The following is a 27,032-nucleotide window of genomic DNA, read 5'->3' on the forward strand; positions in this document are numbered from 1 at the left end:
TCAATAAGCTATTTGCAAAACCTTGGATGGTGAGCTAAGTGGGAGGTTTGGGCTATATAAAGGCATGGTCTGCAGAGATGCTCCTGTATTAATAGACAAAGTCAATCACATCACATCATTACTTTTTCTGCTTTTCTAGTAATTCTTTTCTATCCAGAAGTTTCTAGCCTACCAAGATGCCCAGTTAAGCTCGATTTAAGATTCCAATTAAGTGGATTAACATTAAATTTTCTTTTATTTGACTGTATCTATTTTGTATCTAATTTACTATCATGGGTCTGGTTTTGGTAGGACCATATTTTTCCAAAAAGAGCAAAACCAAAACATTAAGAGGAAGATGTAGATTTTCAAACCAGACAAAGTCTTCTTACAAGTTATTTCACAAACCCAGAAAACAAGCTAGTATTTTTAAAGCAATTAGTACTTAAATCATGATACAGTGATTGTTGAGCTGTATTATTGTTTCTCATGGACATGAAGTGACCTTGGTCAATTATATAGATCAAATGTTGCTTTTGAGGCTTCAAAAGCAGTAATGTACACACACATTTAGCAGCACTATTCCTGTACAAAATTAGTCTAACTGGATTTCTAAAGAAAGGTTCTGCTTTACCTCTCCTTATTTAAGAACACGAAGAGGTATCAAACCCTTTCAATTAAAAATAACAACAAGCCCCACTACTTCTGTTATATGCTGTATTGTACTTCTAATAGTACACCCTGTCAGTGAATCCAGAGCAAGGTCATTTTATACCAAAATCTCTCTTAAAAACAATACTTCGTTCTCATATAAGAAGTTGCTGGGGTATTAATATAAGCCCTTAAGCACAAAATGCATATTAACTGTGAGATGAAAGGGTTAATTAAAATTACTTCTTTCAATACATCCAAGGTTAATTTTGAGTTGGAATCTGTATGTATGCACTTTACAACATATTCGTTATGACATACAAACATCTTTTTCTCTCTTAAAAGCATTAGAAAGATTTACTACATTAGGAAACATTGTACAAGCAGTTGCATAACAAAACAATTATCACCTTAAGAAGTAAAGGATTATTCACGGTTCCTAAGTTGAACAATATTTAGCTCTTTAATAACATGTACTTCTTTTATTTATCTGCTTGGAAACAAAACTTTGGATATTTAATGTATTAGAACAATTTTTTAATGTTACTATTAATAGTGAAAAAATTTAAATGAAAGATATCTTCATATAAGTCACTAGATTTAATCAAATTTCAAAAGCCAGTCTTCAAAACCAGGAACTTACAAAGTCTTTGTCTTCATTTTCATGTTTTTGCCATACTGACATGAACACATGAACTCTGTGACTGAAAGATGACTTTCTGTCATACTGCTGATGTGCAAAGAAGTCAGTAACAGAAGGACTTCTTGCTTTTGAACATCCCAGATTGACAAGAAAAATGGCAGTCCCAACATCTATTCGAAGGGTGGAAATAGTTTACTAGCTAGGAATTGCAAATACCGAGACTTCTAATTCTGAACAGGTGGGCACCTTCCTATAGTTTGCTAGGATGGCAGAAGTACTGTAAATATCAGTTTATAAACAAAAATAGTTCTTTTACAAATAAGAATATAATAGGGGACATCAGGAAACCTGAAGGATTATCTAAAATCACACACTAAAATCACCCTGGGTTGCATTAATCAGCCTATACTTAATTTTCTCCACATTTTCTAATTCATACTCTTTGGAATTTTGTTTTGCTAAAATATACTAATCTGTATTCACTATCACTATGAAGCCATGTAGATAATAAAGACTAAATCGCTATTACCAAATAATAGTAACATAACTTTAATTTCAGCATTCTTTCTTTCTCACATGAATCAACAATTTAACAGTTATTATTATCAGTTAACAAAGCTTGTTACAGTATTCTCAAAACACACAATATTCCTTATCTCCTCATCTGGGTTAAATCAGCCAAAACTGAATAGGTTGCAAAAGATAGATAATGCTTGTTCTTCCTGCTCCTTTCTTTACTCAGCTGGTTCATTCTTCATTAGTCTGAGTCAGTGGAGATAACCAAACGCAATTTTTCCAACAGGATTTAAGTTCTCCTGTACTGCTGAAATAATATCAGTTATTGTTATATCTGAAATAATATCTATTATTCATAATGTCTGCTGAACCATCCCAAAAAAGGAAAGTCCGTCTTATCCACTGTGATTCAGGATGACACATACTTTGTTCAATTTTAAAGAGTAATCAAAGGTGGGCTTAAATCCAATTAGTGTACTTCAAAGAGGATAATGTCAAAATGCTTCAAATGGTGATTCTACTGCATAACACTGAAGATTTTAACTTCTGTGAGCCTCAGATTTCTGAACTATGAAATAAAAACAAAAGCACCTTGTAAAGCACACCGTGATCTCCTGCAGTGAGAGATTATAAGCATAAACTGTTATTAACTAGGCTAATATTCCAAAGAGAAAATAAAATTAGAGGTCTTGGAAGTCATGTATGCACATCCTAAGAAATATCTAGATGTCACAATGATTGTTACACTACAGACATACTGGATGGACACTTCCAATTGAACTTGATTGTAATCACTCAGAATGTTCTTACTTTCATACTATCTATCCATTATCTCTCTTCCAGCATGCAGTCTTACTGACCTCTGAAAACCAGAACATTTTCCCAATTGCCACATAACTATTAATTCGTAAGAAGTTTCACAAGCTTATGATCTGACCCAAAGCCAACAGAAATTGTTGTTTTGCAGAGATTTTTCCATTGATTCTGGCCCTGGACCATGCATTGAATATTTGGCATGTGGAATAGATCCCCCTGCTTGAGAAAAGATTTAAAGTGCACACTTGAAGTTTTTGGTAAGAAGTGTTTCCTGTCCAAAAGAACACGCAAACTGATTAAGGACAAATAATCACTGAACGTCAGGACAATAGTTCCAGATCCTGGTTCCTTGAAATAAAAAAGGAAAATAATAAAACAAAACAGACATAATTTGGAAAGAGTGATAAAAGAAATATTTCAAGATAAAATAAATAAGGGTATTTGCAGAGGAAATCACATAAAAATGGGAAACCATGACTGAAAAAAGGGACAAAAATGTTTACTGATGAAATTGCAAATGCAAATATGAGGGAAGGAAATAAATGGATCACTAAATCCAAAAGGATAAAGAAGAGTACACAGATGGGAATAATGAAAAACAAAACAAATGCTAATGGAAGGCCGATAACATAGAGCCCTAGAGATAACAAGGTTTAATTTGGTATAGTATTCAATGTATAGGCTCAACAAGCGGGGCTCAACATTCTCTCAACATACAAAAGAAGATACTTCAGCAATAACATTTACAAAAATGCAGAGAGGAAAGAGAAATAACAGGCAGGATAGCATTGCAACAATCGAGTAAGAGGATGACAAGTGTTTGGCATAAGTGAGAATGGATCGATCCTGAAGCTACTGAAACAGAAGAGACACAGGAAATACATGCAGTAATAACCACGAGTCAAGCTTCAGCTTGCTATCATATGTTATTTTTCAGATGAAAGCATACATTAATTATAATATTGCTGTTCCTTTCCCTGTTTGGTAAGGAGTACATCTACAATGCATTTCAGAGGAGTAAGTGCATCATCATATGTCACCTGGCCCAGCTCAGACACAAATTAGCCAGCTCCGGTGTTCTGACAGCAAAGTATCTGTAATGGGGCAAACCTCAGGAACGAACTAACCATCTCAGCATCTACCCAGTCTCAAGACATTGGGGCTGTGCTGACATTGCTATACGGTCTAATTTGACTGTGCCTACACAAGTGGCAGTCAGCTCAGTGCAGGTATATGCCCATTTATATGAGCACTAGAGCACTGAAGATATTTCATCATGCAATTCACAGTAATATGAAAGATAAATGTAAAGATTATATAAATGAAACAACATAAGTAAATAAAAACTGCAGATAAGAAGAAAGACAAAAAGGAACACAAATGTCAAAAAAATTAGTCAATCATTTCAAAACCCACTGATGAACTTCATTTCTTAAGCTGACCACAAAAATGTTGAAAGGGAAAAAATATCTGGATGTATTATTCCTTAGCTATATATATTTTTATATTGCATTCACAAAAAAGGCTTACAAGCTTTTCACATCACAAATTCGATATTCACTTACAATCTTAGCAAAGGCTACCAAAAAGGAATTGTTCAGAATGTAGTAGAGTAGCAACCATAAACATTCAAAACCATTTTTTTAAAATCAGAATAAATCATACTTCTTACGAACAAAAAGCTATCTCACAGTTTCAGATGAGAGGAAAAGAGATGTGATTCTACCAGAAATTGTTAGATATAATAATAACCCTTAATATATTGTGGTGATTTACCTTCACATAATGTTACTGCAGTAGATCCTGGAATTCCAGTAGCTGTCTAAAGAACACGCAGTGATAATATATGGTTTGTTCCCAGTTTGTTTCCAGCAATACAAACACTAAATCAAAATTAGCATGCTAAAGGCTGAACCAAGAAGGCAATTAGGTTACTAAACAGAATCAATAAATGCAAAATGAAGCTCTGCATGTATCCAAAATAATGTGCTTCCCACCTAATAACTTATATCCAAATTCCTGTTAGGCTGAGCAAAATATCCTACAACATTTTCTCCTAAAATCAGATAGCGTCAATCCAAGAATAAAAATACATTTAGTTTATGCAGAACAACCCCTTCTGAAGTATGTTTTTCAACCAATATTCTTTCAAAAGTACAGACCATTATGTATTTCAGAGTGTTTTGTCTCCTCCTGCATTACAGTGGCAGCCCAAACAAGCAAAGAGCTTAATTTGGCTTGTTAACTTTGGCACAGCAGGCAGTTGAGAATTTTAAAACAATTTAGAGAACAAGAAGAACAGAATCTATCTGAAGTGTACTGTAATTTTGGGGTGGGGGGGAGACAAGGAATGCTATCACTTCTAAGTGATTTCTAAGGGATCTCTGGAGATTGTCAAGTCCACCCACCCTGCTCAGAACAGGGTCAGCAAGAGGAGGTTGCTCCGTACAGTGCCTACTCAGGTTTTGAGTACCTCCATGGATGGAGGTGTTCCTCTCTGGGCAGCCTGCTCCAGTGTCTTCAACTCATTTAAAATAAAATAAAAATGTGATAAATCAAAGGTATTTTTTTCTCCAGAGCTGAGAAGCAAGTAAAAGAAATATTGTTCTCCCAGCTAGTGCTGCCTAAGCCATGTCCTGAGGAAATGAGCAGCACTACATGTTGCAAGTCACACAATAACAGAGAAACAGCAGCAGCGCACTGCTGTGCACACAGCCAACATCCCTCTGAGTGCAGGACATGATGCAAACGTCTCAAATATATTTTCTCTGCTTCAGTCCCTTTCCTTCTGTTCCCTTATTCTTTGTAACATCACTATTTGATCCAATCTACAAGATACAAGATTTCCTAAATTTCATTCATCATTTGGTTCACATGAAATGGGTGCAAAGCACTCTTAACATTTCTCAGCCATTCTTCACTCATTTCACACAGCTGAGATTTACTACAAAAGGTGCTAGGCAGTCAAGAACCATGTCTTTTGTGCTCCTGTCTTCTGCAAAACAGGGATAATATTACAGGTTATTGAACTAACTGAACAAAATACCACTATTTAGTCTAGCAGCGTATTTCAACCTTCTCCCAGATGAAAATAAAACCTTTCCAATACCTCTTAGCTCCAAAATATTTACTGTTCTGTTGTCACTTTATCTTTTATGATGAATACAGCCATTCCTTCTGATAAACTACATAGCATCTTCTGCATAAGCACAATAAAGAACACTTTTCATATTTCTCCTAGTTCTGAATGGCTCTAATTTATAAAGAAGTTACAGATATAAACAGGACAGTGAAGGCAGAGGGGAAAAAAGCAAGGAGAAGCACCCATAATAAAACAAACAATGCCAAAATTTTTCCACTGGCACTGCTCTGCACTGTATTTTCCCTGGGCTTCCCTGAGAACCCAGCAAGATGAAATTGCATAAGGGTGGTTGGAAACTCTTTTTAAGGCTCGAAATCAGATAAAAATCTATGGCACCCATCAGAAGAGACTGACCTGGACCTACGCATCACTGAAAACTAACACAATTGTCTATTTTAAGAAGCAATTATTCAAAGCAATTATTTCCATAGTCAGTAACTGAAGAATAGGTCACCTGTTACTTCATAGAGTAACCATAGATTTATTCAAATTCAGAGATTTTATATGAGAAGAGTTTTGTACCTCCTCATCAGTGACTTCCAATGCTGTTATAAAAGATTTTAGGTAAAGAACAATCTCAGCTGGAATTTCTTCTTTGTACTTTCAACTGTCTCAAGATTCTATTGTGCCACCATATATACATACCTCCATACATTCATGAGTGATTAACTGATGTCACATTCATGTTCATATTAACATGTGCAGTTTGAAATAAACACAGCTGCATTTATGTCCATGATTTTATATTCAAATATATCTGATTATGCAGAAATAAACACAGCTGCATTTATTTCAGTGATTGTACATTCAGATAAGGATATTTGTTCAGTGTAATGTAATGTTCCTTCACACTGGCAGGGACATTGCTATTCTTTCTTGTATTTCCCTCTATCATTTTTCCAGATGGAAAATTCTGAACAGAGCCAGGAAAATGGAAACTGGAAAATTTATCTCAGAACCTGGTATATATGAAAATCCTTCTGCTCATTCTCAAAAATGATGTAAACATCTTTGTATCAAGTACAAAGTATAAAGTTGAATTTTTTTAATTCCTTCACTGTCAAAGAGCAAGCTCACAAAAATCCTACCAAAAACTGAAAGACTAATGGAAATGTCAGTACCAGGAATGAATGATGTGAAATCTTAAGACTGGATCTGTATCAGGTGTGTTTCTGGACAACCATTGTTAGTGTTCGTGCACCATCTTCAACCACTATCTTCCTAAGAAAATTAGTTTGAACGGAAACAATAACTGTAAGATTTTCCTTCCTATTATCTGATCAAATTATAGTTTTGCATGATGTTAATTTTGGCTTGTAACTATAACCTGTAATCTATTTTTTAGAAATAATAAGAGATTATCATATGTATGAAAAGTGATTAACCATTTAACCAGCTGTATCTATCAGGTGAGATCAACTGAGTAACTGCCAGAAATGGATCCCTAGAGAAGAGCATGGGCACAATGCAATTGTTTGAAGATTCCTGCCCAGAATAATTCCCCAATTTACAATGTATGGTTCAATGTTTAGTAGCTCTCCACTGATTTTTCCTGCCTGGTCTTGTCAGTTGTTTTTTTTGCTTGAAAACATGGCACATCATAAACTTTTAGCATCGACCACATCCTGCAGGAAGAAGCTCCATAAGTAAGTTTAAACAATATGTGAGGAACCATTCTCCTTCATTTGCTTTCAACATGTTAACTGTTAGTTTCATTTGATGGCTCTTAGTTTTTGTACAAAAGGAACAGACAGGGTACCACTGTTTCATATTCACTGCCATTTTGAGTAGGAATCATGATTTTACAGACCTCTAACATATTCCTCTTCAGTCATCCCTATCCCAGACTAAGGTTTACTACTCTATTTGATTGCTCCTCATACATACAGAGGCTGTTGAAAATCTGCTCTGAACTTACAATTATCTGATCTCAGACATTTCTGCTTCCGTTTCCAGTTGCTTATTTCGGTCCCACTCAGGTCAGTTAAACAGCAAAAACAGAGGCAGGAGGGAAAGGCAAGGTCTTGAAGAAGGTAGCATGATAATCATAAGATAAACCGACTGTGAAAATTATAATCAGCACACCAACTACAATTAACACACTAATTCTTTACTGATGCTATTATACTAATTCTTCTCACATTGCCATTAGCTCCACAAGTCATTAATATCTATTTCCCACAAGTTTAGAAACTCGACTAATGCTGTTTGTTAGCTGGTATCACATCAACACTAAGCAACCCCCCTTTGTAAAAATGTCCATAGTATATTCTGTTTAGATATTTAAAAGGTTAATATTTAGTTCCATTTGCAATGCTGACCTAGCAAGAAAGAAATTAATTTGGCATTACAGCAGTAACATCAATTTCCCATGTAACTTTAGTAATGCATTTACTGGAAAGAGATTAATATCAATTCCATAAATCATTCACATGCTTTTTCCGGAGTTTGAGACATCTGAGTAATGTCATATATGTTAACTGATATCACTTTGTGCATGCTACATCCATTAATCTATGCCTAGGGTCATCATTAAAAAACCAACAAAAAATTCTAATCAATCTTTTGTTCTTGATTTTTTTTGTGTGACTTCTAACTTGCAGTAGTCCAAAGGTATTGATATTCTGATAGAATAACACTGCTCTGAACTGGAAACAGGCATTTCCAGAAATGGGAAGCATTTGTTAAATTATCCCTACTGGTAGCAATAACCACTTAATATCTTGATGTGAAATATGGCATACATTACTGTCAACAAATAAGGAAATAACTAAAGTGTTTTGTTAATCAGACACACCTCGATGCCACAGAAGTAGGCTGAAAACAGACATTATTACTGCAATAATATATCGACTTCCATTTATTTTGTTTCTACATTGCGTATGAGCATTCTCATAGATGTCAAATCCAGAAGAGTCTACCTGACTTCGTGATTCTAGCTATACATGACATGTTACAATGCAGGAAATTTGGAATAACAACTAGTTTTTGCTCCAAAACACAGTTTAGTCTACTACTAAAAGTGTTTACACTGGAAAAAAGTAGCCTTAAACAGCGTTTACACTTTTTTCTTTCTATTAATGTGCCATTATTACATTTGCCTGTATTGCTTTATCCCTGTTACAGGATATCACAGTAGTGCCACTGAAATCAAGGTGAAGATGGGTATTTCTCTTCACCTAAATGCAAACACACAGAGGATCAGCTTGTTTAACAATTCTGGAAGCATATTACAATTGTACATTAGATGGCCAAAATGCAACCATTTCCTAGGGTGGATCTCATTTTTTCTTTGAACATAATGCTAACAGTATAGTCTTCTGTATTGTCTGAGTTTCCATTTTTAAACATTTTACAAACAAAAATGTCCCTTTCAGAGAATGTTTTGCAACTCAAATTTTACAGTATTTTATTAATCACAAGTAAGATTAATCTCACCTAATTTTAGCTGTCTAAAGTTACATGTCAAGTCTTAGCAACTGGGACATAGGCACCCCCAAAGGGCAATTCATCCTGTATTATCTTTGCTTTTGTTCAAAAGATATCTTTCCTGGTAAAGCTCAATGGCCTATTTCACGCCTCTAAGTGGTTACAATGAGATCAGCGGAATTACAATCACTTACTGCAATTTTGAGTGTTGTGCAAAGTGTTTTATAAGTACATTATCCTATTTTTGAAATATACAAAGATATTTAAAACCTTAACAAAAATGATATGAGGGTGCTTCTCAGTCACGAGATCTCTTAATACATTGTAAATCTTCACATTTCCCAACTGATTAATAGCATTTGCAATCCATCAGCACTGATTTTTTTAAACAGGTTTCTAATACAAAATATTTTATAAACCTGCTGTAGGAGAAGACAAACTAATGTTTGTCAACCATTTCCACTGCAAGGTGGTGGTATATCAGTCAACATAATAATATGAGGTTTACAGTAATTGAGACTGGATCTGAAATTTTACAAAACTTTAATTACAACCTTTTGAACATAAACCACAATACACAAATTACCCAATCATAACATTTTTTCATAAAAAAATAAGAATTCATCCAAAGGATAGAAGATTTAATGACTCTTGGCGGAGTTCCACTTTTTGGTTGAAATGAGAATAAAAGCAGACAGCAGCTTCGTTTCTAATTTCAAGAAACACAGTATTTTTTAACATTTAAACAGCATTATATTTGACTAACAAGCCAAAATATGTATTTTCAAAATCTTATAAAAAGCCCTTGTATTTAACAGTATGAATGCTGAGATTTGTGAATCTCTGTGAGCCAACACTGTTCCTTTAATCCCCAAAAGTAATTATAAAACAAGCTATTTGAACCACAAGCAGCAGAAACCGTTGAGTTTGGGTTTTTTAACCATCCTCATAACACATCTCCCACCTAATTCCAGCTTCCTCCCATATTCCCTATGACACCCTACCAGGCAGGACAGAAGGCATTGTGGTTAATCCAGAAGTACTTACAGGCCAGTGTGACCAACCAATATGTCTGTGGTGACTGGCAAGCCAGATCATACCGAACAAAAGGAACAATATTGAATTTTCCTTGCATTTTTATTCAATGAAGCCACAGTTGGCAGTGTCAACACAAGTTTTTCATATGCCAGTTCTCTACATTAAGAGCCTGCGGAGGCAAAAGCTAAAGCCATTTTGAGCCCACCTTGAAAGCACTCAGTAACGGGGCAGTGAAGGCAATTTGTGGCTACAGCAGTCTGCAAACGATGAGAAAAACATGTATGGATGCCTCTTTGGGCACAGTGCCCAGGTGTATTCTGAGTATTCTGAGATCAGAGGAACTTTGGTCCTGTCAAAGCACTATGAGCACTGCATATGAAGTGAATTCACTTCACATGTGAAGTGAATCTTCACTGCATGTGAAGATGGTTGCTGAGAGGAAGGCATTTCTTACAGACTTTCTGAAGGTATACTTCTGTAGCGGTTGTAGAAATAGAGCCTGAATTTCACTGTGTGACACTGTGAGCCATGCTCCATACCCTGCTAGAATATGTGTTGATGGAATCTAGACAGTCCAAGATGAGGTATTTGACAGGGCAAGTCATACATATTGCCTGATGGTATCCTCTGGACTACTGGTATGTTTGAGGTTTCTCCTGATTTGTATGAGATGAGAGTGCAGGGAACATTAGCTGCTTCCACACTCAAGAGGATCTAGTCAATCAGCAACGCTCTCACAGGACAGCATAAATTGCTGCTAAACTGAAACTGCATTAATAATTTAATGCATTAATGACTAATAGGAAAAGGAATTACAACTGACCAAATGTATACATTTCAAATGTATACATCTCCTTTTCATTGGTTCTATGTGTAGCTAATTGTGCTTCCATTTTCTCCTGAAACTAACTCATGTTTCTTATGAAAATTGACATTATCCAAAAAATGTTGTGGTATGCAAGAAATATGAATTTTCATCAGTTTTTGCTATGCCAATGATAAATTAATGTAAAAAGTTTCTTTTGGCCACATATATTCTTAAATATTAATAAAAATAACAAGGAAGATTCCAGTTGGAACACTAGCTTGTCCTATGGGAAACACAAATTCAAATTCCTGATATCATACTTGCAAGTTGATAATTATCTCTCTCCTTCACTCCTCGGTCTGTTATTTAAAAGATAAAGGGTTCAACCACCATTCTTCATTTTCAATTATTGTATTTATTGTACAGTAATGATTCTTTCACTGGTATTAGATTCATTAAGGGTAGGTTAAGTACAAGCTACAAACTGGTTAGGTAGCTCTTCTGCTGAAAAGGATCTGGACACTATAATGGATCACAAATCTTATAGAAGTCAACAGGTTTCTTGTGAAAAAGATTGGACTGTCACATAGCAGAAGTAAATAGCTTGCAAGGTATGTCATGTAATAAACTCCACATAGCATTGGCACCAGCTTATCTGAGAATCATGTTCACCTTGGACCATTGCCTGTCATGGAACAGCTGGAGAAAGACCAGAGGAAATAAAGAATGATAGAAAATTTGGAACATGTCACCACTAAGGAACTATTGAAAAAAATAGCAGTTATTTAACCTGAGGAGGGAAAGGCCAAGGAAAGATATGACAGCAGCTTTCCATTAAGTCAAAGAAGAAAGGAATAGTCGGCTTTCTGTGCGTATAGGACTGGACAAGAATTAATGCATTTTTGGTAAGAAAGTTTCTACATAGAAAGAAAATGTTCCTTATACTGACCAAATTGCAGTGTTAGAACGGATTGCTGCTTTCTCATTGAAACTTTCCTCACTGAAAGTCTCTGAAAAGGATAGATAAATATCTGTCAGGAATGGCAAAAATAGTGTATTCTGACTCTCAACAACTGAGTGGACTAAAAAGGAATCCCAATGCCCATTTCAATTCTACTTTTTATGATTTTTGAAAGCAAAGCATGTCAAAACAGCCAAGTGGACATTGGTTTTCAGACTATATAAAACCACACCTCTCTGTCTCAAGCAAATTCACACTTATCAACACTATTTAATACAATAATGATAGCCAATACAAAAGTGAAAGCATATTAAATAGCATTTCTTCTCTATGAGTTAATATTTTTCCTGCTTTCTACAAGTTAAATACTCTTTCTCTCTTCTGAAAGGTATTTACTTCTATTTCTGCAATATAAAATTGTAGTCATTGAAAAATAGGCATAGAAGGGAGCCTTCAGTTTTATTAACCAGATCTTTCAAGAAAATATGGAATGCAGCCAAAGAGAGGAAAGTCACTTTCAGAATCACATGTAACACAACTTCAATTTTGAAAGTAAATAATCAACAAATACTCCATTGGCACCACTGTCCACTTTTGCTCCATCCTAACATAGCTGCACTAAGACCAAGACTATTTGTAGTGAAAATGTTATATAAACCAACGTCCAAAGTTCCATTAAAGTTACATTAGATATAGGGTTATAAACACTGTATAGTATATTATGGTTATGGTTAATATATATTATGGTTTTTAATTGCATTGCATTTATTTTTAAGGATTTAATAAATCCTTACAAAACTTTAACAGTAAAGAACCTTTAAGTATGAGGGACCTTAGATTTCAATGACATACTCATGTTTTGTAACATGGGCATCATAACAGACAAAGCACAAGTTGTCTTAGAAAAAAACCTACAAATTACATCCCAATAGCCTATTTCCTTCAGATATATTTAGGTTTGTAAATTAACACTAACTTGGATTATTATAAAATTAATGCAAACTATTTTCATAGAACCATAGAATCACAGACTGGTTTGGGTTGGAAGGGACCTTAAAGCTCATCTAGTTCCAACCCCCTGCTGTGGGCAGGGACACCTTCCACTAGATCAGGTTGCCTGAAGTCCCGTCCAAACTGGACTTCCAGGGATAGAGCAGCTACAGCTTCCCTGTGTTCCAGTGCCTCACCACCCTCATTACAAAAACTCTCTTCCTTAAGTCTTCCTCAATCTAAATCTACCCACTTTCAGTTTAAAACCTGTGTGGTTTAATCCCAGCTGACAACTAAGTACTACGTAGCCACTGGCTCACTCTCCCTTCTCCCAGTGGGATGAAGAGGAAAATCGGAATAACAAAGTAAAACCCATGAATTGAGACAAGAACAGTTTAATAATTAAAATAAAGTACAATATAATGCTAACAACAATAACAATAATAATAAAAGGGAAATAACAGGCCTTCTAAAAAGTCTTTCTCCCATCTTTCTTATAAGCCCCTTCTATGTACTGAATAAGGTCTCCCTGGAGCCTTCTCTTCTCCAGGCTGAACAAGCCCAGCAATCAGCCCATCTTCACAGGAGATGTGCTCCAGCACTGCTCATCTTTGTGGCCTCCTCTGGACTCCTCCAGCAGGTCCATGTGTTTCTTGTAGTGGGGACCCCAGAGCTGGATGCAGTACTCCAGCTGGGATCAGTTTTATAATCTGTTCTTTGAAAAATAAATTCCAATAGGATATTACCCTTTTAAGCTGGTACTCAAAGAGCATTGATATACTACTGTATAAATGTTGCATACTACTGTTTGGATAATAGAAGGGGGTAGATTTCAGCATTAATAACAATTTTATAAAATATCCAATAACCAGTTAATTTGCTTTGACCATTTAAGGTACTCTAAGCAATTACTTGGCTGACATACAACAAAAGATAAAGTGAATTTACATATGAAGTGTACACAATATTATTATCATTCTTGCTAATACATCGCCATCATGAGAAAGTAAATGAAGGTATTAATTTTATTCATATTTGTACTTTGGAGGTGTCTTAATATGCAAAGCAACATCACGGCCTCATCATGCTACAATGTAAATAAACACAGGATTTCAAATAGCATCTGCCTCCACCACATGCTATTATTGTCAAAGTATATAAAGTACGAACGTTACCTTTGAACTGAATAAATGTTTTAATTTAAAAATACAATTAATTCTATTTTTCAAAAACTGGAATTAAACCATCAAGCAATAATTCACATTACTTCACAAATAGTTTGATGGCTGCTGATGATCCTTTTCATTGCAGAGCAGCTAACACAATAAAGTAAATTTCTCAGCTTGGCCAACTGATTAATTTCATAACACAAAAATGCGTAAAACCATAACTATTATGAAATAGCATTCTAAGTATTTTTAAAAACCACATAATTGTTGCCTGAACCATCAGAGACATACCTTAAAAATAAGATACTCTTTAGTATTCACTGCATCATTTACAGCTTTCACATAATATAATCAAAGGATTTAAATAACTCAATTTAATATTTATCCAGGAACTGGCAGCCAGTATTCTACCCTGAGGGATGTAACTCTTCATAAAAAGCTCATTTTACAAGACACTGTAGCAGTTTTGGCATTACCAGCACCTCGCACATAAACCATGCTGAAAACTATGGTTTATCCTGCCAAATGCCTTTTGTACATATGGTGTTTAACAGTTCTCTGTAGGTCTGTAAGCCAATAGTAATAGATTTAAGTTAAAGATCTGGAGACACACATATATGTTACACAAAAGTGGAAACATATATATATATAATTACCTACATACCCCATATGCATATAAACATACATGATTGATTAAAAATATTATTTAAATTAATATGCTAACTATAACTCTTGCAAAAAGAATTTCTCCTTCAATTTGCAGTAGCTTCCTAAAGTTTAATTCTTCTTCTATCGACATCAGAGGCTGAACTTTGATTAACCTCAGCAGTATGAAATTAAGACACAAGAAATACAAAGAAATAGATTTACACATTTGTAAAATCTTCTAACTATGCAAAGATGGGCTTGGCACTTTACCACGTTATCTTTATGAGGTTCACTTCCCCAGTAAATTTCCAAATTACATTTTAAAACAACATTTTAAATACTACATCTTTGATTAGATGTAGGTTTGTTAGATTAGATTAGATTTGTTATATACAAATACTATTTATAACAAACAGTAGAATAAAATCCACTTATGTATCTACATGTGCTAAGAGATGGACTTGACGAAATGTACCTTTGTAATAACAAACTTCACACCCCTTTTTACATTTGAACAGTCTGAATTTGTCACACTCTGACTGAAGTGAACCACTGAGTTGAGCATCTAATGCAAGTCTTCTTTAGAATTAAGACACTTTTCTATAAAGATGAGTGATACAGTTAAAAGCATTAATATACTGACATCTCCGTGACATAAAATAATGCCGAAAATGCTTACCACTTTCAAAACAGGCATCAAATATAAGATGTCCTTTTCTAGGCTGTCCACAATAACCAGCTGGCAGAACAGTGTACTTGCTCACATTCCCTGCTATGATATCATCACTTCCTATGGCACTACCTGTTGCAATAAAAGCAAACAAAAACATGATCATAAATCACAACCCTATAAAAAACAGTAGCAGGATATTCCCCCCTGATTTTCTAAGTAACATGAGATTTGCACCATTTAACATATGCACCAGTAAATGAACTCTTTCTTTTCAAAGTTTATTTAAGAATTGGGATATAATAACAGCATCATATGTCAAAGCTTCTGTAAGTAAGAGGCCACACAGCCTGGTTTCTTGCACGTGCATGTCCTATGGCAGAACACTCATGTCATAGTCTGATATTCAGCTGGATCCACTTCTGAGTGGAGCTCTCTGGTAAGAATATTCTCCAAGGATTGAACTCCTCAGCAGCATCCTACTTTAGCATAATCCTCAGTGGCATGTTCCTCACTATAGGCATTAATGGGATCTTTTTCTTCTATCCTGCTGCCTATTTTCATGCCTCTTAAAACTTAGAACCTCTGACACTGTTCAGTCCCACACATATGTGAAATTTTAAAATCATTAGAAGGGAGAGACAGTCATGGAGGTGTGTGATTATCTGAGCCTTGCTTGCTTAGGAAACAAAACTCAGAAAAAGAACTTAAAGTATTTTTAAATGGGGGGGGTATTTCATAATAAAATAGATGAGGATGCAAATTTTCTATAGAATGGCACGATTTTTGTCAAAATATATCAGTAGTGCATACGTTGAAAGTTTTGTCCTTCCAAAAAACATTAAACTAACAAATCGTAGTATGCAAAAAAAAATGTTTCCAAATAAAGGGTGGAAGAACACAGGGATTTTTTCATTTGAGAAATGTACAAGAAATTAAGTTAATATTTGTATATTATACATTAACATTATAGTATAGTGAGAGCAATACACAATAATATAACCAGGTGTTCCTTCTTCTGACATTGGCTCAGCATTTTCTTCACTATTTACTGTTTGGACAACAAATATTTAACAATAAAGAAAATATCTTAAGTGTAACAGAAAACTAGAAGAAATGTGTATGTCTTCAAGTGCAGAAGGCATGTGATGGAATAATGGGATGATAATATCTTATTTCACTCTGATAAATAGGGCTACTAAGGCTTCTAGAAATAGACTTTTGGTCTGGACTGATTTTTTGACATTTAAATGGGTTACAGGGGATGATGAATGTGACATAAAGCTCAATTTGTTTTATTTTTATATTGAAAACTATTTCACACAAATGTTACAAGCAATTCATATTGGCCCTGAATGATGAAAACAGCTTATTAATTAAAACTGACCTTTCCATACATAAATGTATTCCACTTCTTGAGGCAAAACACCTTAGCTGAGGTAACAAATTATATCAATGTATTAGTGACACCACAGTTAAAGGGTCTGTCAGGCTTTCTATTATATACCCATATATTCAGAGGTATGTCAATCCCAGATTAAAAAATATGTATATCCAGGCCAACACTTGGCATACAAATCCCCAGTGTTCCCAGGGGAAGAGGTTTGAAACTTACTCTCTTTGGGAAGTACTGCAACAGTACAAAGACAATTTAGACCCTTTCTTACTTTATCATAATCTAAAAAGATAGATATTAAATAATGCATGCTATTATTTTTTAGCAAAATTATTATTTGCAACCTCAAAGTTATTTGTTTTAGACTGAATAATTACCCACAGAGAGCAATCTGCAGCATTTAGATTGTTTTCTTTAAATGTAAAATTGCTAGTTATGATATTTTTAGCTAGATGGTTTCCACCAGCATGCTGATATAATTTGCTTAAAGGCTGGTAACACCAGAGGCAAGCTTAAACCTGGCTGGGGCATCTGTGTACCTGTATGGCCACAATCATGTCACTTGTTACAATTCATCCTTCCACATCATGCAACCTATAATTCAGAACAGCAGCCACAGGGAAACCTTTTCCTCAGTTTCAGTTCAGGGCCACTTTGATTAAGGGTCCCCATATACCCTTCACAGTTAGTCAAGTTAATTGTTCATGATCCAACACATGGAATCAAGGATACAAACAAAAATTCCAGGGAAACCTGCAGATCTCCACCAAGAATGCATGAGCTGCCAGGACCCAAAGTGAAAGAATGGGAGGCAATGAGTCAACTGAGTAAAGCAGTAAGAAGACTCACCTTCTCCTGGTAAATGCTCATTTGTAAGTCTCAGCTAAAAGTAATAGGCTTCTTGTGAATCTTAAAAGATGCCTAGATGAAAGAACTAGAAAAGATTACATTCCTAATACTGCCACCATAAGGCAGTGTAGGAAAAGCAGGCAGAAGACAGCGCTAAATCTCCCTTTCCACCTAACTGACACATGAGAAAATCTGTCAATGGAGTCTTTGCGTGATGCAGAAGGAAGCTGTCAAGTGACTGTGTCCTAGCAAAAAGTTTCCATCTGCTCCTCCTGGCCTAATGTAGCTATCCAGAAACAAGAATAAATCATCAGATAACCGATAAGTCATAGTAGTTTAATAATATTAATCTCTCCCTGCATGCTCTTTATTACACAATACTTCGAATATTCAGATTGTACTGTTGTTCCATTTTGAATTGTTATCTTCAGTTAATCTGTAAACATGCAAAACTGCAGTCTTTGAACTTCATGTTATTATACAGCACAACAGCACTATGCCCCTTCTGGCATGCTGTCCTTGGGTGATAAAGAAAAGGCCAGACTACTGGCCAAAAAAGAGCCTGCATTGCTGTATTACTAGATTATAAAACATGGCTTCACGCTTGTCTGTTCAGCAGATGCAGCGAGTGTTGCTGAGAATACATTACCACCTTCAGATGGAGAGAACTGTTACACTGTGCTCTAAGTCCTCTGGCCAGTAAAGAGATACTGTCCTCAGGACTGGCAAGCCCTAAGCAGATTTTCCTGACTGACGACAAAGAGGTATGACAGAACTTGGTAGGGAAGGGAAAGAGTACTTCAATCTGAAACAAACTGTACATCCTGCACACTGCACTTAGGGAGACCAGATTCTTCTTTGAAAAAAAGTTAGATAAGAAAAGTAAAGGCAAAAGTAACTTAGCAAAAAAATTTTCTCAGACTGTAGGTCTTATTTTGTCAATTATTTTCCTTATGGGTTGTAAGACACATAGCTATTTTATTCTAATTCTTCATACCTTGAACTCCTGGAGTCTCCAGCAAATCCCTAGGATTTACTTTTACCACAGTATTAAACTTTAACGGTAAATTTCTATCAGGTGTAAAACCTGTAGGTGTCTGAAATCTCTGTAAGTATATAAGGTTTTAAAATAAAACCTGCACAGATTCTTCTGGTATCTGCATTCATCACTATTGTCATCATGGATAAATTTCATATCAAACTAATGAAAATTAATAAAATCAGTTACAGACGACTGGGATTCTTAGGAGAAAAAGTTTGGAAACTTGCAGAGCTTCTTGCTATTCTGGAGTTCAAAGGGTAAAGACAACATTTTTCTTTATTTAGGAAAAGATGAAAACAGTATTTGCTACAATAAACATCATGCAAATTCAGGTACATTTTCTTTAAAAACTCAGTTTCTAGAGGAAGGTGCCTCTTTAGTCAAGAACAGTTACTCTTTGGACTGGGTAAACAATAAGCCCAGCTTCCAGATGTGACAAACTCCAGAAATCAGAGTTAGCAGCCGGTAGCTACCCTCATACTACATTAGGTGGGAGAGCACAGCTGCATTAAAACAGACATAGGAAAATACAGAGGGAATTTGCCTGGAAAACCTGCACCATTCCTACGAACAGCCTTGCTGCCTAACAAGGATAGCCAATTAGAAAGGTAAGGTAACATGGAGACATATATAACTGCCAAGTGAACTTTGGAGAAGTCTTTCTTTAAATATAACAAATGTCATCAAGGTGCCTCTCATTCTGTTATGAGATCCTTATTTTAGAACAAACTCAGCATACATTTTGCTACTGGACATTTCTATGGTGTAAAGATCTAATAGCCAGATTCCCATCATCAAAGCGCCAAGTATCCAGGTATCCTAACAAAGCTTCATCAGCCTTGAGCAGTACTGTTAGTGTAAACCCATAGAAAGAAGTGAATCTGAACTCTCAGTACAATTTGCAATGAACAAAAATTCATCCAGATGAATGCCATCCAACGGCAACTCCTATTAGTTCCTAAATATATTAGGTCTCTCAATAAACATTGTTCAACTAATGTGTCAGACAATACTTATGGAGGATATCCCAATAACAGTTCTCCACAAATCAGAAAATTGCAAACAGGGTAATTTTAGCAAAATTCTTTTATATGGTAGGATTTGTAGAGATCTACAGTCTTAACAGGTGATTATATTCTCTTGTTCTTTGATATATTCTTTTAAATTCAAGCTTTTCTATCATTGTCCCTAGGCTTCAGCAGCACCGATATTCAGGAAGACTTATTATTTCTGCTATCAGCTCTGAATGCTCAGAATTTACCTCATAATCTCTGCTGAACTAGTGCTTGTCTTTTAGTCCGCATTTTCTTGAATATGAATACCCTCTTCCGGTTTGGAGACAGCCTCTTGAAAAGCAGTTTGTTGGTCAAACTGCAGGAAGAATGCCATTCTAAAAATCCTACAGGCATCAGCAGGCAGGAACTTGCAATTCCAGCTCCATTGGCTTAAAAAATGCTAAGAAATAGAAGAAACCACACTGTCATTTTGATCTCCACAGCCATGTATCCTGCAGCAAAGATTGGGCATGACCCTGAGAATCTAAACATACTGCAAAGAGTTTTGTCATTCTGAAACTTTCACAATCACTGTGATCTGAAAAGAAATGGGAGAAATTATGTGAAGATTACAAATCCCAGGGTTTGGGAGAATACCCGGCATGGTACCAACCACATCTGCTGCCTCACTTTCAGATCCTGTGCCCATACTGTCACCACTACCTATTTCAAAGGTCGAGCAGAACAAGGGAAATGTCGATTATCACAGAGAGCATTCTCATACAGCTTAGTCTAGTTCTAAAAAACACTAACATTGAATTGCTATTTAGAAACTCATTTTGAGATAAAGCATCTTTGAAGTAATTGTCTTTTTAACTACTTTCCTCCTGCAGTTTGACCAACAGACTTCTTGTTAAGAGGCTGTCTCCAAACCATAAGAGGATATTCATATTCAAGAAAACATGCGGAATAAAAGACAAGCACTAGTTCAGCAGAGATTATCAGGTAAATTCTGAGCTTTGCAAAGCTTCTGAAAGTACTCAGGAAAAATGAATTGCAAGCTTACTGCCAGGGACTTGAAAAAGCTTGTGGTAGGTTGCATAAATAAGAAAGAAACATTGGAATTTATTGTTAGGGTTGTTTTTTCTTTTGCTTTTACTGCACAAGTTACTCTTTCTACAGCGGCTACCAGGCAACACATCCTTTTAACTTTCCTAACACAATTCCTTGGCTAATGTACCATTAACTTTCAATTTTAGGTTAAAAGGCATAAGTACACCTAAATCATAGAATCATAGAATGGTTTGAGTTGAAAGGGTCCTTAAAGACCATCTAACTCCAACCCACTGCCACGAGCAAGGACATCTTCCACTAGACCAGGTTGCTCCAAGCCCTGTCCAGTCTGGCCTTGAACTCTAGTAGGGATGGGGCAGCCACAGCTTCTCTGGACAACCTATGCCAGTGCCTCAGCATCCTCACAGGGAAGAATTTTTTCCTAATGTCTAATCTAAATCTACCTGTGTCCAGTTTAAAGCCATTCCCCCTTGTCCTATCCCTACATACCCTTATAAAAAGTCCCTCTTTTTGTTGGCCCCTTTAGGCACTGGAAGCTGCTCTAAGGTCTCCCCGGAGCCTTTTCTTCTCCAGGCTGAACAAGCCCAGCTCTTTCAGACTGCCTCCAGAGAAGAGGTGCTCCAGCACTCGGAGCATCTTTGTGGCCCTCCTTTGGACTTGCTCAACCAGGTCCACATCCTTTCAAATACTTCATACTTCTTTAGATGTACACACATAAACTCATTTACTCTAGCAGAAGGTATGGCATAAGTGTCTCAGTCAAAGCTGAGAGTGGAAAATATCTTGTTCTTATATGCAAACATGTGACAGCAAAACAATCACTAAACATGTCACACGGGAGCCCTACAAAAGGCTTGGTGGTATCAAAGAGCACTTTACTTAAAAGCCCATATTGAGCTGACAGCAGATAAGTTGTCCAAAGATAAGTAGGAACAAAAAAGTACATAAGGTGCTTATCCCAAAACAAAACTGTCAACTTAATGGCTGATCAAGTATGAAAAGATGATGAGAAATCTCCACTGCCTGGTCCATTAAAAAAAAACCTAGATTCACTTAGAGATAAAATTATCAATGCAAGGTCCTTTCCAAAATCTAGTGAAGAACATTGAACTGAAGACAACATCTGGCAGACACATACTGCTCTGAACAATGACTCCTCAGTGAGGAGTCGCTGCCATCATCTTATGACTTTAAGGGAAAAGAAAATAAGTCAATTTCTGTTGGCTTGTATTTGTTTTCTAAGCAATATTTGTGTCCAATCTTTAAGCTAAAATCATAACTTGAAGCTTTATTATAAGAATATTTATTTATTAGCTCAATGTGGGCAATGTCCAAGGCCATACCTTCTTGTCAGAGGCAAATGGCAATGGAATTTTTTGTATCACTTTAATGAAACTCAAAATGCCCAAGAAGGTATAAACAGTTTTTCTTCATTAAAATAAAAAAGCAATTAATGCTTTGAACTCAGTAAGCAAGAAAAAATAATATCCATTACTCTTTTTACTGTACTTACAATCTCTGACCTATCCACTAAAACACTCATCACCAGAAAGGGAAAAAAACCCAAACTGGAAAAAACCCCAGTAGTACCAAACATGTAAACTGAAGAGATGGTTATTAAAACCATTGTAAAAATCAGTGAATTTCACCCGATATACAGATTTATTCTTTAACAAGTATTTGGCATTGTGATAATATCAAAGCTATCACATGATGCGACAGTTGCTATAGTAGCAATACTTCTTTAAATAAAAAACCAAAGCATAAACCATACAAATTGTAAACAAAAAAAAATATGCATCAGATATATCCTCAACTAGCTGAGGAAAGTGTAAATTACAGCTACCGAGCTCAGCTAGTCCCGAGTTGCATCTGCAAAGAAAGCAAATGTATCCGCAAGTCCATCCTCTCTGAGAGATGAGAGATGGCTTAGAGAGTTAGGTCTGCATAGGAATGATAGGAGATGCTGAAACACCAGTTGAGGAGTGCATTGGAATTCAAGGTCTAGGTCACCAAAAGATTTTTCTGTGGGTTGCTACCAAGCAAGAGGAAATTTTGTGTTTAGGGATTCTGAGGCAGTAAGAGAACTGAAGAGTTAAAGCAGATCACTTGTGTGATACCACAGAACTTCAACGGGTACAAATTGATTTTAGGGCCCTGTGTCTTTGTGAAGTCTGTAAGCAACTGCTTTCCCAAAGACAAGGAGTGCATGTGACCTGCAAAAAATACCAAGGAACTGGACTTCGTAGAAATTGTAGTTGGAATTGTAGTTGGTAGAAAATGTCAGGTAAGGGAAAAAGATATTGATGGTTGAAGTCACTCACTAGTATTCACTGGTACCATCCTAAAATGCTGTAAATATTTCCCATGCCACCTAATCCTGAAATGAATCACCATATATACTCCTGGGTTTGTATTATATGTGAGGGAGGATGGAGCAAGTGGGAGGAAAGGAAGGGGAAGGTTCATGGATATTTGCTATGTATATAACCATATATACATATGGATGCTATGCATATATCCATGTTTAAACAGCTGCCTCAGGTATGAGGCATGGATTTAACAAAAGCAGGTTATCTAGCTTAGAGTTCCAGGTATAGTAACAAGCCACATGTATTTTCAAAAACCTTTCTTTGACAAGGTTTTTAAGTGCAGAATGATTACATGCAAAATGCTTGCTAAAAGATACTTCTGAACAACCTCAAGAAATAGCACCAGCCAGAGGATATTGATGCAGTTAGTTATAGCTGGTGCAGATCAGACTTTAACTTCCATGTATAACACTTAGGTTTCATACAGAAGGTATAAGACAGACTGACTTAATCCATGCTTACACTGACAAAGCAACAGCAGATATGACCTATAGACTACATTGATCATTTCCCTCCTGTGCAATCATATTTTATTGCAAAGTATAAGAACATTACTTCTTCCATGTTTTTTCTTTATTCATCCACACTGTATATTCTAGAATAGTTTTGTCTGATTCATGAGCAAAAGCTGAGGTTGACCAACAGCCAGATCATGATAACCTAACCAGAAGTGAGCACTATGCCAGTCAGATGGGTTTTATTCTACCAGAACAGCATAATTAAAGTGGTTTTAATGACAGGATAAGTGGAAGAAGTCACGACAAAATAAGTTTCTAAATTAAAAATAACTCACATTGAGGCAAGCTAAATGTAACTAAAGCATCTGATCTGTAGCAACCAATGCAATGACCATGGCCCATGACTATGTAGCCCTCAGTGACTAATAAAAGTTGAAGTCTCCGGTATTTAATAACTTTGTATATCTCTTTTCTTTCGGACAAACTGCTTCTCAGCTGGGAAACTGAAAAAGACTCAATAGGTAATAATTATTCTTGATATAACAGACAAGTGGGTTTATTTCAGCTTCTGCAATATGCCAAGGCTTTATTTATCTGAATAGTGCTAAGTTTCATACTCCTCAGTCCTGACTACCACTTTCAAAATGCTTGCCCACAAATGGTGTCTCCAAAAAGTACGAAGTATGAAGTACTATGGAAGTCTTTCAAGAGAATCAACAAGGTCAAGTAAGAAACATATAAGCAGTGCTTTTTCTGCTTATGAAAATTACACCTTTCATGTCAAACTCCTAGCACTGTTAATGTCTTAAATATGTTTGCTGATTGAACAGGAGCTTTCCAGATCTGTAGCTGAAGAGATCTACACCATATTTTGGAAGACGTGAGCTTATCTGCTCATGTGATCCCAGCCAGGAAGCGAGCTATAGCTGTGATGCTGCACCTGAAGTAATAAGCTGTATCATGGACACTATTTCAGATTCAGCACTGAGGTAATACAGCTTTGCTTTCTAATTTGGATTGGGCTTTTATCTCATTCTCAGGTATTCTTGAAAAGCCATCAGCCTGGTGAGCCCCAACACAGGCCAGCTCTGGTAGTACACCAAACCCACTCTTCAGAGGTATTTTGATTTTTCAATATCTAATCTAAAGTGTGACTTCTGTAAATTTATTGTGGATGCACCTGTCCAAAGAAAAGAGGTATTTGATTATCACTGAATAAGTCCAGCATTCAGGAGACTTGAATTCAGTCCCCGACTCAACCACTAACATCTTTATGATGGCAATGAATCCTTATCCACAGGGGAACAGCCTTCCATGAAGGCTCCGCAGAGCACAAAATCCTGTGGGGAAACAACCACATCTTTCTCTTTGAGACCCCGTATCTTACAAATGATTGGAAGAGAGGTAGTTGCACACTGCTACAATTGCTTGGGCTATCGTTACAAGTGTGATAAGTGAAAACTGGGCGACGTAAAATCAATGACAATTTCCATCCTGTGTATTATGCACCACAATTCAAGCATCCGCCTTTGGGCCGAACTTCTATTTTCCCTTGGCTCTTGAATATGTGTAAGTTAAATATATGGCTTTACCCTTGCTTCCTATTTACTTTTTGTTTAGAGTTAGGCATGTCTTCTGTCAGTCAAATTAAGTCAACAGTAGTTTCAGACACAGTTAATTTCTTCAGTTTGGAGTTAAATCTTCTTGACTACGGCATATTTAAAATAATGTGGGGATTTTAGCTCTACTTTTGGAATAATTTGTTCCCCGAGGTTGCTGAAATCAATGACACTATTAATTACTGCAATAATTATAATTACTTATTGAAACAACTCCTTTAACTTCTAGTTGAGAACAGCATCTTTCTCCCTTCTTTCCAAAACAGGCCATTCCAAAAGTAGTATTTTAAGCCACTGAGAATTTCTTCCACCCAAGCATTGCCCACTCACATTGCTGAATTTACTCTTTAGTTAAGAAACACATAATTTAGTATTTCAGATGAAATAATTAGATCATTGCAGCATTTTATTTTATTCACAAAGTATAAGTACTGTATAGCAACAGATTTAAATATTGTTTCAGAATTCCTTTTTTCTAACATAAAAATATCAGCAAAGCAAACTTGATCTATTAAGTCTCTGGCATTAGCAATGTAAGAACAGGAATTTAACTACAGAAAACACTACTAACTAATACACCGTATTCAGCAGGTTTTTTAACTAAGCAAATGTTAACTTGATACAATATTTATAAGAATATGAAATGCATACAAAGTTTTTCAAGTATTCACAACACGAGCCAAAATTCTACCTTCAAGAAGGCTGACACAGAGAAAGCTCTCAGATCAACTTACTTATTGCTTGCATTGCTTAGAAATAAAGCAACCAGCAGATATACTGGTATTCTGTGTAGTTACAAAATACCTGTTATTCTGCAGTACTACAGACTTTGCGTATAGGTCAAGTTTATCTCACAATCCCATTCTACATGGACAGTTCCCCTGAAATAACGCTGCTGCCTTTGGATTTGTATAGGTTATTTGAGGAAATTTTCATTAACCAAGTGCACCTTACTACCTCCTTTGCATTACATATGCATGAAAACATGATAGTCACTTGATAGGTGTCACCCAGCTCTAAAGTTTACTGTAATCGCACAGTAACTTTGCTGCTTATTGCAAATGAAAACACATCAGCAGACCTGTAATGAATCCAGCTGGGCTTTCTTTGGAATGGATTCCTGCTGCTCTGCGCTGGTGATTCACAGGAACTGATGTTCCACTTGCTTTTGTGGAGATTGAAATTCAACACATTTTTCAAGGTGGTTATGAAACAATATGTAAAAGCAAAATCTTGCCAGTTTTTGCTTGTGATTGTGAGATCCACTGCTAAGTAAACAGTTCTATGAATTAGTAAATTAAATACAGTCAGATAGCTTATTTTTTGAATAATAATTTAAGACAACTACTCCCACCCCCTTTTCTACGCCTGATTTTTGCCAAAATTAATCTATGAAATCAGCCCGTTAACCATACTGAGAGAACAGGGACACATATATATATCAGAAAACTTATGTATCAGACTGTCTAAGTTTTAGTTTCTAACGTTAATACTTTAATTACCCTAAAATAGAAGCAATCATGAAAACACTTCACTATACGCATACATACATCAAACTCAATGCCAAACATTTGCAGGATCAGTGCCCTAGATGTAGTACCAAAGTCCCCAGCTCTGAATTTGAGTAGCCTGTGACAAAATTTGAAGTAATTATTATTATTTTGGTAGAGAAGGGGCTCCAAAAATGGCTTTTCCAAACCATTCTGACATGCAAACAGCAAAAATTACTTCAAAAAAAATATTTAAAGGTCTAAGGTTAAAAAATAT

At 35.9% G+C, this 27,032-nt stretch overlaps 1 protein-coding gene across 2 annotated transcripts in view; it reads right to left on the reverse strand.

Annotated features, from left to right (window-relative positions):
• Positions 1–27,032, reverse strand: part of AGBL4 (ATP/GTP binding protein like 4) — a 956,884-nt gene that overhangs the window by 922,831 nt on the left and 7,021 nt on the right. For both annotated transcript variants that reach the window (XM_032920114.1, XM_032920113.1), the window contains one exon: positions 15,470–15,592. In XM_032920114.1, coding sequence (XP_032776005.1) covers positions 15,470–15,592 — 123 coding nt within the window. The remainder of the gene's footprint in view (positions 1–15,469; positions 15,593–27,032) is intronic.

Source organism: Strigops habroptila, chromosome 8 (assembly GCF_004027225.2).
Source record: "Strigops habroptila isolate Jane chromosome 8, bStrHab1.2.pri, whole genome shotgun sequence".
NCBI lineage: Eukaryota > Metazoa > Chordata > Aves > Psittaciformes > Psittacidae > Strigops > Strigops habroptila.